Source organism: Hyperolius riggenbachi, chromosome 7 (assembly GCF_040937935.1).
Source record: "Hyperolius riggenbachi isolate aHypRig1 chromosome 7, aHypRig1.pri, whole genome shotgun sequence".
In the NCBI taxonomy this organism is placed as follows: Eukaryota; Metazoa; Chordata; class Amphibia; order Anura; family Hyperoliidae; genus Hyperolius; species Hyperolius riggenbachi.
The window spans coordinates 291,317,451-291,334,368 of NC_090652.1; the positions used below are offsets into that span (position 1 = coordinate 291,317,451).

A 16,918-nucleotide genomic window follows, 5' to 3' on the forward strand; every position below is an offset into this window, starting at 1 on the left:
GCTGTCTGTCCCACGCTGACAGCTTTGTTCACAGCCGCCGACCCGGGGTCCCCGCACGGTGCAGAGGACGACTTCGAGGTCGCCTGCACAGTACTTTGCGGACAACGTGAGCTTGATTGACAGCGGTGCTTCACGCAGGCGCAGTAAGGTTCGACCTCTAGGTCGTCCTCTGCACCGTGCAGCTGTCTGTCCCACGCTGACAGCTTCGTTCACAGCCGCCACCCGGGCCTCCCGCACGGTGTGGAGGACGACTTCGAGGTCGCCTGCGCAGTACTTCACGGACAACGTAAGCTTGATTGACAGCGGCGCTTCACGCAGGCGCAATAAGGATGACCTCGAGGTTTTCCTCTGCACCGTGCGGGGACTCCGGGCCGGCGGCTGTGAACGAAGCTGTCAGCGTGGGACAGACAGCTGCAAAGGGCTGGAGAAAGCCCAAGGTAAGTAAATCGGATTTCCTATATAGTTGCCTGATGATTCCTTTAAGGTAGCCATACACCTGACGATTATGGGCAGATTCGACAAACGGGGGTTTCGTCGCTCATTCCAAAATCGGACGCCGTACCCCCACACATCTGACCAACCAACTTCGGCCTGACATCTTGCAGAATGCGCGATTGACAATGCGACCAATTTCCCTCCCGCAATTGGTCGCTTTGTCGTTCAGGCATGCACTTGGCGGCACCAATTTTTATCCAATTCCATTATAATAATCCTCCTGCTCCATAAACACGTCTGAGTCCCACACCGTCCTCCTGTGGTCCGCCATTCAGCCCCGGTAACTGGCTCAGTCAGGTCCAGTCTGGGTCTTCTGCACATGCATGGACCTCCAGACTGACGTGACTGAGCCAGTTTCTGGGCTGATCGTGGCGGACGGCACACCGCAGGAGGACGCCGTGGGACTGAAATGTGTTTATGGGGCTGGAGGAAGCCCCGGGTAAGTATCAAATCTTTAGTTTACAAGATCTATGGTTTACTTTAAGGTTAAAAATGTGTAGTCTTTGTGAATCAACATTATCTATCTATCTATCTATCTATCTATCTAGTCAATATCTAGATAGATAGATATTGACTATCTATCTATCATGGGCAGGTAGGTGTTATGATGAAGGGGCATGGGCAGAGGTAGGTTATATGGTGTACAGAGGGAGGCTGCACACCACAGCGAAGAGAGGTAGGTATACATGCTGCAGCATGCTCCAACGCAGACTCTGTCGCAAAATGGTGGCGACTTTTCCGCAATTTTAATGAAAGTGAATGATTTTAAAAAACACTAATCAATCACTAAAAGCTCAGAAAAGCACTTCAGGGGCTTGATTCACTAAACCGTGATAACTCAAAGATCACACCTTATCAAAGATCACACCTTATGAAAATATATCACACCTTATGAAAAGATATCACTACTTATGAAAAAATATCACACCTTATCAAAGTTAACATGCCTTATCAGAGTAGCACAGCGAGTGCTACAAACTTATGCCTGCTAATTGGCAATGGCACTCGTTCTGATCAGGTCAGAACGAGTGCCATTGTCAATTAGCAGGCATAAGTTTGCCCCTGCGGTTTCATAGCGCTTGCTATGCTACTCTGATAAGGTGTGATATCTTGATAAGGTGTGATATTTGAGTTCTCACGGTTTAGTGAATCCAGCCCCTAGTGTGAATGGGCCCTTAAGTTTTTTTTTTTTTTTTTTTTTTTTAATAAATCCCGTTATCATGAGGTTAGTTCAGTAACATTTGAATTATGCTAATGGTTGATGAAGATGATGCTGACTGTCTGCCACTTGCATCTGTTATTTAGAAAAATCAGAGGTAAATATCATGTGCATAATAATTTGAAATGCGGTGTACAAACTGCATGCAGGTCAAACATATTTGCAGCCCACTGACCATCTCTCATAATGGTTTTTGTTGCTGTGTAGAACTTTTGTAGATGTGGATGAATATTCGTTTGGACTGAGTGTAGTTTTTGCATTTATGGCAATGTATATATTAGGTCGATAATAGTCATTTAGTAGAAATCATACTTTTAATTTAACATCAAACTCTTCCATTGATTCGATGAGGAGTCCAGGTTGATGTTCTCCTAATGGGAAAGGATAGTCTGTTCCCAGCATTACTCTGTCCTGTAATAAAAACCAAGAGATTATCATGATGCCATTAGCAGCAAAACTACTGACTGGGGGTATTGGATCATATGACGCGGGGCAGAGGGGAGGGGAACAGAGGAGGAAGAAGCCAGGAAGCCTGTGCATGTGAATGCGCAGAGAGGACCCGCAGGAACCCTGTTCTGGGGGTCACAGTGCGATTTTTGACAGAGTCCCTGCTGTAATGCATTTTGAAACTGAAGAACCGGCAGGCAGAGAGGTTAACGCGGCCGCGGGGCAGGGTAAGTGAGGGGGCATAACTAATTATATTGCTTAAATGCATACCCAGGGCTACTGCTCAGGCTCCCTTTAAAAGTAGATCTGCCACTAGATCGACCATCAGACCGATGCCTCCCTGGTCGAATCTGATCAGAGAGGGATCTGTTTCCAGCCTACACTCGGGAGAAAGATTGCAAATTGATTTCAGCAAGCAATCTAGCGAAAATCATACTAGCTCTGCCACTTGCCTCCTTCACTGCCCAGTGCCCAGCATCTTTTTGAATTGCACACACTCACTACGGGCAATGGGGGGTACCATATACTTGGGGGAGTGACTGACAGGCGGTCCATCAGTCGCTGGGGAAATGAATGCCGCTGCTGCCGTACACCCGATTGAGCCCTTGCGAACAAGATTTTTTAGCATGCCCGATTGATACACTTTACTGATTTCGGACAGAAATCGATCAAAGGGATAGATTGGGTGGTGATGTTGTGGTATTGATATCTGCCAGATTCAATCATTATGTTCGAATCGGCTGGATTCATTCAGCGTGAATCAGATAGGTTTCTTTTGCCCGTGCTCCGGGCCAAGATATGTGCATCAGTACCAGGCTTGTGTTAGTAAGGTCCACACGTGCCCACTAGCACGAAGCCACTCTTTGACATTTTTCCTCTGTGCACCTACACTTTGTTCTACTGGTTATGTGTGGGCCTTACTAGCGCCGTGCACATGGGAATGACTGAAGTTTGGAGGAGGAATAAAAGAAGTTTGGGGAAGAAACTACAGAGGAATTGGAGCAAGAGGGTATTTTTCCTGCGACGCCGACAACTGAAGAAATTTTGGATGCCACATGAGCAGTGGCGTAGCTGAGGAGCTATGGGCCCTGGTGTGAGTTTTACATGGGGCTCCCAAGCACTCTATACATAACAATTGATACGACGCACCAAAACCTGCCAAGACAACCACAGTGTTAGATGGGCAAGAAGGAGATAGGGAACAGTTTGTTAATGGTTACTACCATTCACAGCATCTATAGAAGTGATTATTACCATCACAGGACCAACAGAGAGCTAATACTGTGGTTGAGGGAGGGACCTATGGGACCCCTCTGGCCCAAGGGCTCCGATGCAGTTGAGACCTTTGCAACCCCTATTGCTACACCACTGCAAACAAGGTTCTCACCACCTTCTACACCGCTACCCAGGGGCGTAGCAATAAGTATAGCAACCATAGCGGTTGCTATGGGGCCCTGCGGCAGCCCTACGCCACAGGGGGCCCGTACATCAGAAGAGGACTTTTTTTTATGCCGGTCCGCCCCCCCCCCCCCAATAATTTTAGAACAGTGCCCCCCCCATGCCCCCCTCCTCTGATAAGGTGGCTGGTGAGGAGGGGGACTACGTGGCGGCTCATTGATACTCCCTGGCGGCCGGGCCTGACAGTTACTCTATAGTTCAGGCTTCTGGGCCCGGCCAGCCAGGGAGGAGTGATGTGCGTGCGACGGACCTCAGTGTGCTGCTGCGATCCTGCGCGACAGCGACTGTCTGGACTGGAGGGTAGCCGGAGCGGAGAAGAGGAGCTGCCCTGCTATGCGTCACTCGAGGAGCCTAGGAGAGCGGAGTGACCCGACCCCGCAAACTGCCTGCACTGCACCATTGTAAGTTACAATGTGCCTGGTGCTGCTGGTGGATGTGGACGGAGATGGATGGGTGGGGGCTGGGGAATGGGGGCCGGGGGACTTGCTGGCTGCTGTGGACTGAGGTGGGTGGGTGGGTGGGGGTTTGGGAATGGAGGCGGGGGGACTTGCTGGCTGCTGTGGATGGAGGTGGGTGGGTGGGGCCCCCTGGCTACATATACTGGGCACATATACCCCTAGCTACATATACTGGGGACATATACCCCTGGCTACATATACTGGGGACATATACCCCTGGCTACATATACTGGGCACATATACACCTGGCTACATATACTGGGCACATATACACCTGGCTACATATACTGGGGACATATACCCCTGGCTACATATACTGGGGACATATACCCCTGGCTACATATACTGGGGACATATACCCCTGGCTACATATACTGGGGACATATACCCCTGACTACATATAATGGGGACATATACCCCTGACTACATATAATGGGGACATATACCCCCGACTACATATACTGGGGACATACCTCTGGCTACATATACTGGGCACATATACCCCTGGCTACATATACTGGGCACATATACCTCTGGCTACATATACCTCTGGCTACATATACTGGGCACATATACCCCTGCCTACAAATACTGGGGACATATACCTCTGGCTACATATACTGGGCACATATACCCCTGGCTACATATACTGGGCACATATACCTCTGGCTACATATACTGGGCATATATACCTCTGGCTACATATACTGGGCATATATACCTCTGGCTACATATACTGGGCAAATATACCTCTGGCTACATATACTGGGCATATATACCTCTGGCTACATATACTGGGGACATATACCTCTGGCTACATATACTGGGGACATATACCCCTGGCTACATATACTGGGGACATATATCCCTGGTTACATATACTGGGCATATATACCTCTGGCTACATTTACTGGGCATATATACCTCTGGCTACATATTACTGGGCACATATACCCCTGACTACATATACTGGGCACATATACCCCTGACTACATATACTGGGCATATATACCTCTGGCTATATATACTGGCCATATATACCTCTGGCTACATATACTGGGCACATATACCCCTGCCTACATATACTGGGGACATATACCTCTGGCTACATATACTGGGCACATATACCCCTGGCTACATATACTGGGCATATATACCTCTGGCTACATATACTGGGCACATATACCCCTGACTACATATACTGGGCACATATACCCCTGACTACATATACTGGGCACATATACCCCTGACTACATATACTGGGCACATATACCCCTGGCTACATATACTGGGCACATATACCCCTGGCTACATATACTGGGCACATATACCCCTGGCTACATATACCGGGCACATATACCCGACTACATATACCGGGCACATATACCCGACTACATATACCGGGCACATACACCCCAGACTACATATACTGGGCACATATACCCCTGACTACATATACTGGGGACATATACCCCTGACTACATATACTGGGGACATATACCCCTGACTACATATACTGGGGACATATACCCCTGACTACATATACTGGGGACATATACCCCTGACTACATATACTGGGGACATATACCCCTGACTACATATACTGGGGACATATATCCCTGACTACATATACTGGGGACATATATCCCTGACTACATATACTGGGGACATATACCCCTGACTACATATACTGGGGACATATACCCCTGACTACATATACTGGGGACATATACCTCTGGCTACATATACTGGGCACATATATCCCTGGCTACATATACTGGGGACACTGGCTGTTTGCCATTATGTGCATTTACTGGTGAAAAGCTGTCTCTTATGTGCATTTACTGGTGAAAAGCTGTCTCTTATGTGCATTTACTGGTGAAAAGCTGTCTCTTATAATAAGAGACAGCTTTTCACCAGTAAATGCACATAAGAGACAGCTTTTCACCAGTAAATGCACATAATAAGAGACAGCTTTTCACCAGTAAATGCACATAAGAGACAGCTTTTCACCAGTAAATGCACATAAGAGACAGCTTTTCACCAGTAAATGCACATAATAAGAGACAGCTTTTCACCACTGGTGAAAAGCTGTCTCTTATTATGTGCATTTACTGGTGAAAAGCTGTCTCTTATGTGCATTTACTGGTGAAAAGCTGTCTCTTATGTGCATTTACTGGTGAAAAGCTGTCTCTTATGTGCATTTACTGGTGAAAAGCTGTCTCTTATGTGCATTTACTGGTGAAAAGCTGTCTCTTATGTGCATTTACTGGTGAAAAGCTGTCTCTTATTATGTGCATTTACTGGTGAAACGCTGTCTCTTATGTGCATTTAGTGGGGAAACGCTGTCTCTTATGTGCATTTAGTGGGGAAACGCTGTCTCTCATTACATGCATTTACTGGGGAAACGCTGTCTGTCATGTGCATTTACTTCATATTTTTTTTATGTAAGTGCATTAGCTAGTATAACTACATTAGTTAAGCGGATCGCTCAAGTCCAGTCTTATCAGCTGAACGACAGACTGTACACACGCCTGATTTGACCTTCCGAACGACCGGCCGTTTGGACGTCCAAACGACGGTTCGTTTATAAAAATCAGACGTGTGTATGTACCTTAACTTAACTGTGCTCCCTGGTGCCCCTGCAGAGCTTTTGGCAGAGTTGCATCTCATCTGTGCTGGCAGGCGCACTTCTCTATCAGTCCGTGGCTTCATGCACTCCCTGACTTTATCCTTGTAATAACATGCCGCAGGTCACAGAGAAGATGCAGCCAGTGGTGCATGAAGACAGGGAGTGCGAAGCCACAGACTGATAGAGGAGTGCGTCCACCAGCACAGCTGAGACGTTACTCTGCCAAACACTCTGCAGAGGCCCTGGGAGCAACAATTAAGAGACACCTTGGGGGCCCTCACAGGCTCTGGGGCCCTGGGGCAATTGCCCCTTTTGCCTCTAAGGTAGCACCAGCCCTGGGTGGAGGCATGAGAAGCCAGCTAAGTTCGGTGGATCTCGGAGCACTTACCTTTCCGATGACATCTATAAGGAGTTTTAGGGCCCTGTGGTCATGCACCAGTGAATCCGTGTAGAAAGAGCCAAGGTATTTCTCGGGGGCCTCCTTGCAGTCAGTAGCACACAGATCAGGACGCACATGAAAGCCGTGATTAATGCGGCCAACTGTGAACGGAAAGGCTCCACCTTCACAGAACAAAAAAATTGTACAATAAATAAATGATTCTGTGCAATAACTGTTACAATATCAAACTAAAGCCTTTACTTAAAGAGAACCCGAGGTGGGTTTGAAGAATATTATCTGCATACAGAGGCTGGATCTGCCTATACAGCCCAGCCTCTGTTGCTATCCCAAACCCCACTAAGGTCCCCCTGCACTCTGCAATCCCTCATAAATCACAGCCGTGCTGTGCGGCTGTGTTTACATCTGTAGTGTCAGTCTCAGCTGCTCCCCCGCCTCCTGCAGAGCTCTGGTCCCTGCCCCCATCCCTTCCCTCCAATCAGCAGGGAGGGAAGGGATGCAGGCAAGGACTGGAGTTCTGCAGGAGGCGGGGAGAGCAGCAGACTGACACTATAGAGATAAACACAGCCAGCTCTGACAAGCTGTTTGTCAGCAGCGTGGCTGTGATTTATGAGGGATTGCAGAGTGCAGGGGGACCTTAGTGGGGTTTGGGATAGCAACAGAGGCTGGGCTGTATAGGCAGATTCAGCCTCTGTATGCAGATAATATTCTTCAAACCCACCTCGGGTTCTCTTTAAAGGAAACCTGAAGTGAAAAGACTTGGGGCCCATTTCCACCAGTGCGGTGTTATTTATTTGCGGAAAATACATAAAAAAATTTGTATGCATTTGTATGTAAATGTAAATGCAATTTCGCATGCATTTTCGTGTATTTTTGTAAGTATGCGATTTTATCCATGTCAGTGCCTGTTTGCTTTTACATTGATTTTACACGAAAACGTATGCAAATTCGCATGGAAAATTCGCACGACGAAAACACAATGCAAATTCCTATTATATACATTACATGCAAATCGCAAGCGGTGTGCGCGGTGTGCGAATTCTGATGGCTCTGCTGTGTAGATTTTTCCTGCACAGCAAAACGCTCACATTTCCAGACAAGTGGATACAGGCCCATTTACTTTTATTGGTTATGCGAATCTGCATGCTGAAAATGCATGCAAATTCGCGCTAGTGGAAACGGGCCCTCAATTCGGCCTAAGCGCTTTTCTGAGCGCTTTGTGATTGATTAGCGCTTTTTGGGCGCTTTTTAAAAATTTCTCTCATTTACTTTCATTAAAATCGTGGTAAAAATTGCCACAAATTTTTCCACGATTTTAATGAAAGTGAATGGGAGAAATTTTTAAAAAGCGCCCAGAAAGCGCTAATCAATCATAAAGCGCTCAGAAAAGAGCTTATAGTGTGGATCCGGCCTTCAGGTATGATACTTACCTGGATAGTGTAGAGCAGGGGTCTCAAACTCGCGGGCCATTTGCGGCCCTCGATACAACATTTTTCGGCCCTCGCCGGCAAAAGCTTCCTTATAGTTCGCTTCAGTGCTCCCAAGTAATCTGCCACATCCCCGCCGCTAAACGAGGGCTGCAGAGCCCCCAAATCGCCCGGGGGGCAATCCGCCGGCATTTCCTGGAAGGGGCAGAGCTTTCAGCTTCAGCTCTGCCCCTCCTGACGTCAATTGCCGCACGGATCGCTGCCTCTCCCCGCCCCTCTCTGTGAAGGAAGAGTGAGAGGGGCGGGCAGAGGCGGCGATGCGCCACGATTGTGAAATTCCTTATGCGGCCCAACCTCATCCTGACTTTGCCTCCTGCGGCCCCCAGGTAAATTGAGTTTGAGACCCCTGGTAGAGCCTTCCGTTTAGTAGTGTATAACAACTACTGCGCATGCGTTAGTCTGGATTCGCATGTGTGCAGTAGCGATGCAGTTGTCCTCGGAACTACCTGGGGACACGAGTAGCTGTTCGGTCAAACAGCTTTATTGGCTGACACAGTGGAGCAATGGTGAGCTGCATGGAGGAACGGGAACGCTCTATACTACCCAGAGCTTTCCCTATTCTTAGGTGAGTATCAAATCTGAAGTGAATTTCTCAATCAATTCAGGTTTGCGTTCATCCAGCAAGTGACTGCTGAGCTCCTCACTGGTGAACACACCCTTAACCCCTTTGGGACTAAGGATGTTACAGTTACGTCCTGTGCTGCTGAATGGCCGTAACTGTAATGTCCTTTGGCCCCGCTGCGCGCAGCCGAATGGGAAGATTGAGCTTTCATATGACAGATGACATCTCCCCTCAGTGATCAGGAGCCATGACGATTGGCTCCTGATCATGTGATCACTACAACCGCCGCTGATGGTAGTGATCACTAGGCGGCGGCGGCGACAGAAGAGGATCCACTCACCTCTCCTGACATTCCTCCGCCGATCATCGCTCCCCCTCCGCTCTGCCCGACATCCAGCCTCGCACTGCCTCTAGTGTCAGGTCCTGGGTTAATGACGTCATCAAGCCGGGACACAGAACTTAGCGGCAGTGCGATATTGGATGGCGGAGAGAGAGGAGGCAGGAAGAGCTGCTCCTCGCTGGAACTAGGGGAGGTGAGTAATTGCTGGCTACCTATATTCGGGACACCTATGCCTGGCTATCTATAATGGGGAAACCTATCATTTTATACCCTGGTCTTGAAGCGGTTAAGCATTGTACACACGTACGAGGATTGTCACCCCCTGGGATGGAGACCTGATCTCTTGGACGACAGTTCGGGGACCAAATTTTGGTTGTGGGCCGCTATACATAAGCTAGAATCTTAACCTGACTGACCGCCTCAGCCGAGAACCATCGTATGTAGAAGGCTTCAATCTTTGTACACATGCTAGATACAGCAGGTTAGGGCAGCCTATGTAGCGCATGTATGGTGCCAGTGATAAGAGATGGTGTCTCTGATCAGAGAGGAATATATTGCCTGCCAGGCCTGGATTTTCCTCACAGGAGCTTATAGGCACAGTTGTCCTGGCACCCTAGACTCCGCCCTCCATGTACCTACAAATCCCCAACAAACCGCACCACAGTTGTGCTGGCAGGCCAGCTGTCACTTCTCCCTTACTTCCCTTGCCCGTGATAGTTAGCTACAGGTGTCCCTTAGCATTAGTAGCCAGAGGTACCCTCAGTAATAAGTAGCTAGAGGTGCCCCTGACTGAAGGGAGATTTGGTCAGTGGAATGGACAGACCTGGGTAAGTAACCTCTCATTTACACTCTCATCAGGGCTCTGCATAGGGAAGAAGGGAGGGAGGCACTGGGGGAGGAGAGTGAGCCACCTTTCCATCATCAGGCACCTGTAGGCACGTGCCTACAGTGCCTTATGGTAAATCCGGGCCTGTTGCCTGCCCATACGCTGCACACCAATTTCGAATAGATTTCAGCACAAAATCTACTGGATTTGCTCCCCCCCCCCTCCCGGTTTATATGTCCCTCCCTCCCCCCCCCCCTACTGCTTGACACCAGGTGTATGTAGTGATGTCACGCGGATCAGTAAATAATGGCGCACAGCGCCTATGCATAAAAATGGCGCCGCATTAAAAAGATACGCTTATCGCTGTTTATCGTTAGTACTGCATAATAATGGCGCACAGGGAATAAAGAAGAAAAACGGCACACACTAACGTTATTTATCAATAGTGTAGTTAATTTGCCAAACAGCAGACGTTATTGCCCACAGTAATGTTATTTATCAATAGCGCCCTACATAAGCCAAACTGCCGACGTTATTTAACTGCAAAACAGGGAATGGATTTAATGTAACACTGTCAAGGTTAGGGTTAGACACCACTGGGGGGGGTCTTAGGGTTAGGCACCATCAGGGGGGTCTTAGGGTTAGGCACGACCAGGGGGGTCTTAGGGTTAGGCACCACCAGAGGGGTGGTTAGGGTTAGGCACCACCGGGGGGGTCTTAGGGTTAGGCACCAACCGGGGGGGGGGGGTCTTAGGGTTAGGCACCATCAGGGGGTCTTAGGGTTAGGCACCACCAGGGGGGGTCTTAGGGTTAGGCACCACCAGGGGGGGTTTAGGGGTTAGGGATAGGTACAGAGAGGGTTCTGTGTGTTAACGCTAAATAACGATCAAGCTTTAACGCTAAATAACAATAAGGCTTTAACGTTAAATAGCGATAAGCGACAAACGGATTAGCGGCAACACCGTGCGCCATTATTCGCAGGCGCCATTTTCAGATGGATCCGATGTCACGCTTGGGGTTGATGTCAGACACTGGAGGAGGCCAGGATTTCCACCTGCAGACAGGTTAACCTTCAACACTGCACAGGAGCATGCTGGGGGAGGATAACATTTATACACTCGGGGACACCGGCTGGGGGTCTATCAGTCGTCACAATATGGAAAGCTGTGGCCGATGTGCACCCAATCAAGCCCTTGTGACCGAGATTTTCCAACATTCACAATCAATCCTTTCAACCGATTTCAGGTGGAAATTAATTGAAAGATCGGTTGGGCGGCCATATTGCAACACCGATTCTCTGCCAATTTGATACAATTATGGAATTGAAGGGTCGATCAGTCTGCCATATCAAGAAATGTATGGACAACGTACGTTTGTGTGTCCAGGTATACTCACCTTTACAGAGTGATGATTCAGCAAGCAATTGTTATATTACAGCGGCATTAGCACAGAGTGAAACCTTACCTCCATGAGCAAAGCAGACTTTCAGCTTTGGGAACTGTTGGAACACACCGCCCATAATCATACAGCAGATGGCAGTGGTGGTCTCTGCTGGCATTCCTAGCAAAACAGGGATATGAGATTCAATGATTCAATATGTCAAGGTGGGTTCCCTGCCCATCACACTGCAGGCACAACATTATTATTATTATTATTTATTTATAAAGCGCCAACATATTCCGTGGCGCTGTACAATGTAAGAAAACAAACAAGGGATACATAATGATACAGACAATGATATACATCAAATATGAACACTGATACAAAATACGAGTACAAGCAATTAAATTAATAACATTCCATGACACAAAAGGGTGAGAGCACTGCCCTTGCGAGCTTACAATCTAAAGGAATGGGGTGGAAACAAGAGGTGGGGAAGTATACAGTATATGTACAGGCAGTGCATAGTTAGGTTATTTAGTGGGTGCATGGCCTAAGCTAGAGAATATGCTTGTCGGAAAAGTTGGGTTTTGAGGGAGCGTTCAAAGATTTCAAAGGTGGGAGAGTGGCGGATGTGTTGTGGATGGGCATTCCAGAGGAGGGGTGAGGCACGTGAGAAGTCTTGTACACGTGAATGTGAGGAGGTAATTGTAGAAGAGGATAAAAGAAGCTTGTGAGCAGATCTGAGATTGCGGATGGGTTGGTATCTGGAGACTGTGTCCTTGGCTGTTCATATCACATTCCATATAATCAGATCTATTTTTAGTCATCAGACTTAAAGAGACTCTGTACTTTAAAAAAAAAAAAAAAAGCTCTCTGGGAGATACTTACCTCGGGAGGGGAAAGCCTCAGTGTTCCAATGAGGCTTCCCCCTCCCCTGTAGCTTCGTGGAATCCAGCGCTAGCTCCCCCCCTCCCCCCCTTCCCGACAAGCTTGATAAGGTTTGATATATTTACCCCTCCAGGATCCTCAGCAGCCGCACTAGGGACTTTTCGTTCGGGCTAGGTGGAAACAGCCTGCCCGATTGTATCCGCTCTACTGCGCAGGTACAAAATGACTTGCGCCTGCGCAGTAGAGCGGATCGATTGGGTTCAGCCATTTCCACCTTAACCCAAATGAAGAGCGCCTGTGCAGGATCGTGGTAGGTAAAAATTTACCTTGCCGCTGTTCGGGGGACCCGTGCAATTGAACAGAGGAACGGAGGAGGGCGGAGGAAGCCTTGCTGGGATCCAGTGGCTTCCCCCTCCCGAGGTAAGTATCCCCAGAGGGATTTTTTTTTTATTACAGGTTTTCTTTAACGTGTACCCGAGATGAAGGGAGCAAATCATTTATACTTATCTGGGGCATGGAAGAGGGGGCTGCACATGTAATGGGAGGGGGCTGTTGTACATGGATGATACACATGGAAGAGGGGGCTGCACATGGAATGGGAGGGGCTGCTGTATATGGATGATGCACATGGAAGAGGGGGCTGCACATGGAATGAGAGGGGCTGCTGTACATGGATGATACACATGGAAGAGGGGGCTGCATATGGAGTGGGAGGGAGCTGCTGTACATGGATGATACACATAGAAGAGGGGGTGGCACATGGAATGGGAGGGGCTGCTGTACATGGAGGATACACATGGAAGAGGGGGCTGCACATGGAATGTGAGGGGGGGGCTGCTGTACATGGATAATACACATGGAAGAGGGGGCTGCACATGGAATGGGAGGGGCTGCTGTACATGGATAATACACATGGAAGAGGGGGCTGCACATGGAATGGGAGGGGCTGCTGTACATGGATGATACACATGGAAGAGGGGGCTGCACATGGAATGGGAGGGGCTGCTGTACATGGATAATACACATGGAAGAGGGGGCTGCTGTACATGGATGATGCACATGGAAGAGGGGGCTGCACATGGAATGGGAGGGGATGCTGTACATGGATGATATACATGGAAGAGGGGGTTGCACATGGAATGGGAGGGGGCTGCTGTGCATGGATGTTACACATGGAAGAGGGGGCTGCACATGGAATGAGAGGGGCGCTGCTGTGCATGGATGTTACACATGGAAGAGGGGGCTGCACATAGAATGGGAGGGGTTGCAGTACATGGATGATACACATGGAAGAGGGGGCGGGCGGCACATGGAATGGGAGGGGTTGCAGTACATGGATGATACACATGGAAGAGGGGGCGGGCGGCATATGGTATGGGAGGGGCTGCTGTACATGGATGATACACATGGAAGAGGGGGCGGGCGGCATATGGAATGGGAGGGGCTGCTGTACATGGAAGGGGAGTCAAAACATATTTGTCCTAGGGGTGCAAAAAGTATAAATCTGGCCCTGAGCACAGCGGATTGGCCCAATCTGCCTGCATAGCCACTCACTCCTTAAAGAAAACTTGTAACAAAAAAAAACAACAACCCCTCTGGGGGATACTTACCTTGGGAGGGGAAAGCCTCTGGATCTTAACAAGGCTTCCCCCATCCTTCTCCATCCCGGTAATCCAGCCCCTCGACCCCCCGAAGAGCGGCAAGGTAAATATCTACCTACCACGATCCAGCGCGGGCGCAGTAGCGGCTCTTCGTTCTGGCTAAGGCGGAAATAGCTAAACCAGATAGTATATGCTCTACTGCACAGGCGCAAAGGACTTGCGCCTGTGCAGTAGAGCATATAAGATCTGGCTCAGCTATTTCCACCTTAGCCAGAACGAAGAGCCGCTACTGCGCCCGCGCTGGATCGCACAGTAGAGCGGATCGATTGGGCTCAGCTATTTCTGCCTTAGCCCGAATGAAGAGCCACTACTGTGCCTGTGCAGGATGGCGGTAGGTAAATATTGCTGCGCATGCGCAGTAATTGTCTGGCAATGTCGATTGGGTTTCAGGAGAGCCAGTGCAGGATCCCCCAGGCTACAGAGGACCGGGAAACCACATTGGGACCCCTCCGCAGGTAAGTATCTCCCAGAGGGAAATTTTTTTTTTGTAACGGAGTCTCTTTGATCCCTCTCTTCCTGCACAGTCACCCAGACCTAAATACCTCTCTCCACAGGCGTAACTAGAATTCCCCGGGCCCCCCCTGCAAAAAAAAAATCCCATCCACCCCCCTCCCCCCCCAGGCCTGCACGGGCCCTTTTTGCAACATGAGGGGAGAGCGTGGCCACACATTGGTGGGGAGGGGAGACACTCCCCCCCTTCCTCACCTCGGGCTCTCCCCTCTGCGCTCCCCTCCTGCAATTATTGGGGGCAGCTGCAGGCTGAACACATACCTCCATCGCGCCGGAGATCTCCGATCTCTAAGAGCTTCATGCTACTTCCTGTTTGCACAGGAAGTAACATGAAGCACTTACAGATCGGACCTCCAACGCGATGGAGGTATGTGTTCAGCCTGCAGCTGCCACCAATAATTGCAGAAGGGAAGCGCAGAGGGGAGAACCTGAAGTGAGGGGGGCATCCCCCCTCCCCACCGATGTGCGGCAACGCTCTCCCCTCATGGTGCAACCCCTCCTGCCCCCCAAAAAGGGCATGTGCGGGTCCTAGAGGGGCCCTGGGCCCCCCGCGGGTGCAGGGGTTGCATCCCCTATTGTTATGCCCTTGCCTCTCTCTCTCTGCCTGTATACCCTCTCACACCTTAATCCATTTCTCTACCTGCGTAGCTGCTCAGACCTTAATCAATGTAAACCCTTCTGCCTGCACAGCTAATACACCACCCACAACTTAACCCCTTCTGTAATGGCATGTAAACCCTTCTGCAGACTGCACAGCCAATAAATAACCAGTACTTAAAGGATACCCGAAGTGACATGATGAGATAGACATGGGTATGTACAGTGCCTAGCACACAAATAACTATGCTGTGTTCCTTTTTTTTCTTTCTCTGCCTGAAAGAGTTGAATATCAGGTATGCAAGTAGCTGACTCAGTCCTGACTCAGACAGGAAGTAACTACAGTGTGACTTCACTGATAAGAAATTCCCCTTTTTATCTCTGTCTTACTCTCAGAAGCCATTTTCTGCTAGGAAACTGTTTTATACTTAGAATTTCTAATCAGTGAGGGTCACACTGTAGTCACTTCCTGTCTGAGTCAGAACTGAGTCAGCCACTTACATACCTGATATTTAACTATTTCAGGCAGAGAAAGAAAAAAAAAAGGAACAGCATAGTTATTTGTGTGCTAGGCACTGTACGTACACATGTTTATCTCATTATGTCACTTCGGGTATCCTTTAAGTACTGGTTATTTATTGGCTGTGCAGTCTGCAGAAGGGTTTACATGCCATTACAGAAGGGGTTAAGTTGTGGGTGGTGTATTGGCTGTGCAGGCAGAAGGGTTTACATTGATTAAGGTCTGAGCAGCTACGCATGTCAAATCCGAGGTGAGAGTTATATGGAAGCTGACATGTTTATTTCCTTTTAAGCAATGCCAGTTACCTGGTTGACCTGCTGATCCTCTGCTTCTAATACTAAAGGCTCATACACACATCAGACTATAGTATTTTGAAAATGAAAGATCACAGACCAATCTTACCACCCTTCATGTAGTATGAGAGCCATACTCTATACAGTCTTTTCTATGGAGCTGAACTCCACATCAGAAAAAAATCTTTGCAAGATGCTGCACACAAAGATGCTGTACAGACACAAAAGATCTGTAGCTGCAAAAGATCTGTTCCTGCCAAAAATCCATTCCTGCAAATTGCAATGATAGTCTATGAGATCTGCAGATCATCATACACACATGATTTAACTGACATTCATCTGCAGATCAAGCAATCATCTGCAGATCTGAAAATCCATCCTGGTGAATCTGATCTGCAGATGAATGTCAGTTAAATCATGTGTGTATGATGATCTGCAGATCTCATAGACTATCACTGCAATTTGCAGGAATGGATTTTTGGTACAAGCATGCAGCAGATCAGATGTCTATGACAAATCTGACTAGATTAGCTGCATACTTGTTTCAGGTGTGTGATTTAGACCCTACTGAGCAGGAAGATCAGCAGCACTGCCAGGCAACTGGTATTGTTAAAGAGACACTAAAGCGAAAAAAAATTATGATATAATGAATTGTTTGTGTAGTACGTATAATTACTAGAACATTAGTAGCAAAAAAAATATTCTCATATTTTTATTTTCAGTTATATAGGTTTTTTTTTAATAA

At 48.4% G+C, this 16,918-nt stretch overlaps 1 protein-coding gene and 1 long non-coding RNA gene across 2 annotated transcripts in view; one reads left to right on the forward strand and one right to left on the reverse strand.

The window, feature by feature from the left end:
• LOC137525112 (uncharacterized) overlaps positions 1 to 16,918 on the forward strand; it is a 52,720-nt gene that overhangs the window by 21,588 nt on the left and 14,214 nt on the right. The gene's annotated exons all lie outside the window — the stretch shown is intronic.
• ACMSD (aminocarboxymuconate semialdehyde decarboxylase) overlaps positions 1 to 16,918 on the reverse strand; it is a 67,656-nt gene that overhangs the window by 1,739 nt on the left and 48,999 nt on the right. Inside the window, exons 7-9 of the mRNA XM_068245936.1 lie at positions 11,786 to 11,881; positions 7,098 to 7,270; positions 2,027 to 2,125 (exon numbers count right to left, since the gene is read on the reverse strand). Of these exons, the coding sequence (XP_068102037.1) occupies positions 2,027 to 2,125; positions 7,098 to 7,270; positions 11,786 to 11,881 (368 nt within the window). The remainder of the gene's footprint in view (positions 1 to 2,026; positions 2,126 to 7,097; positions 7,271 to 11,785; positions 11,882 to 16,918) is intronic.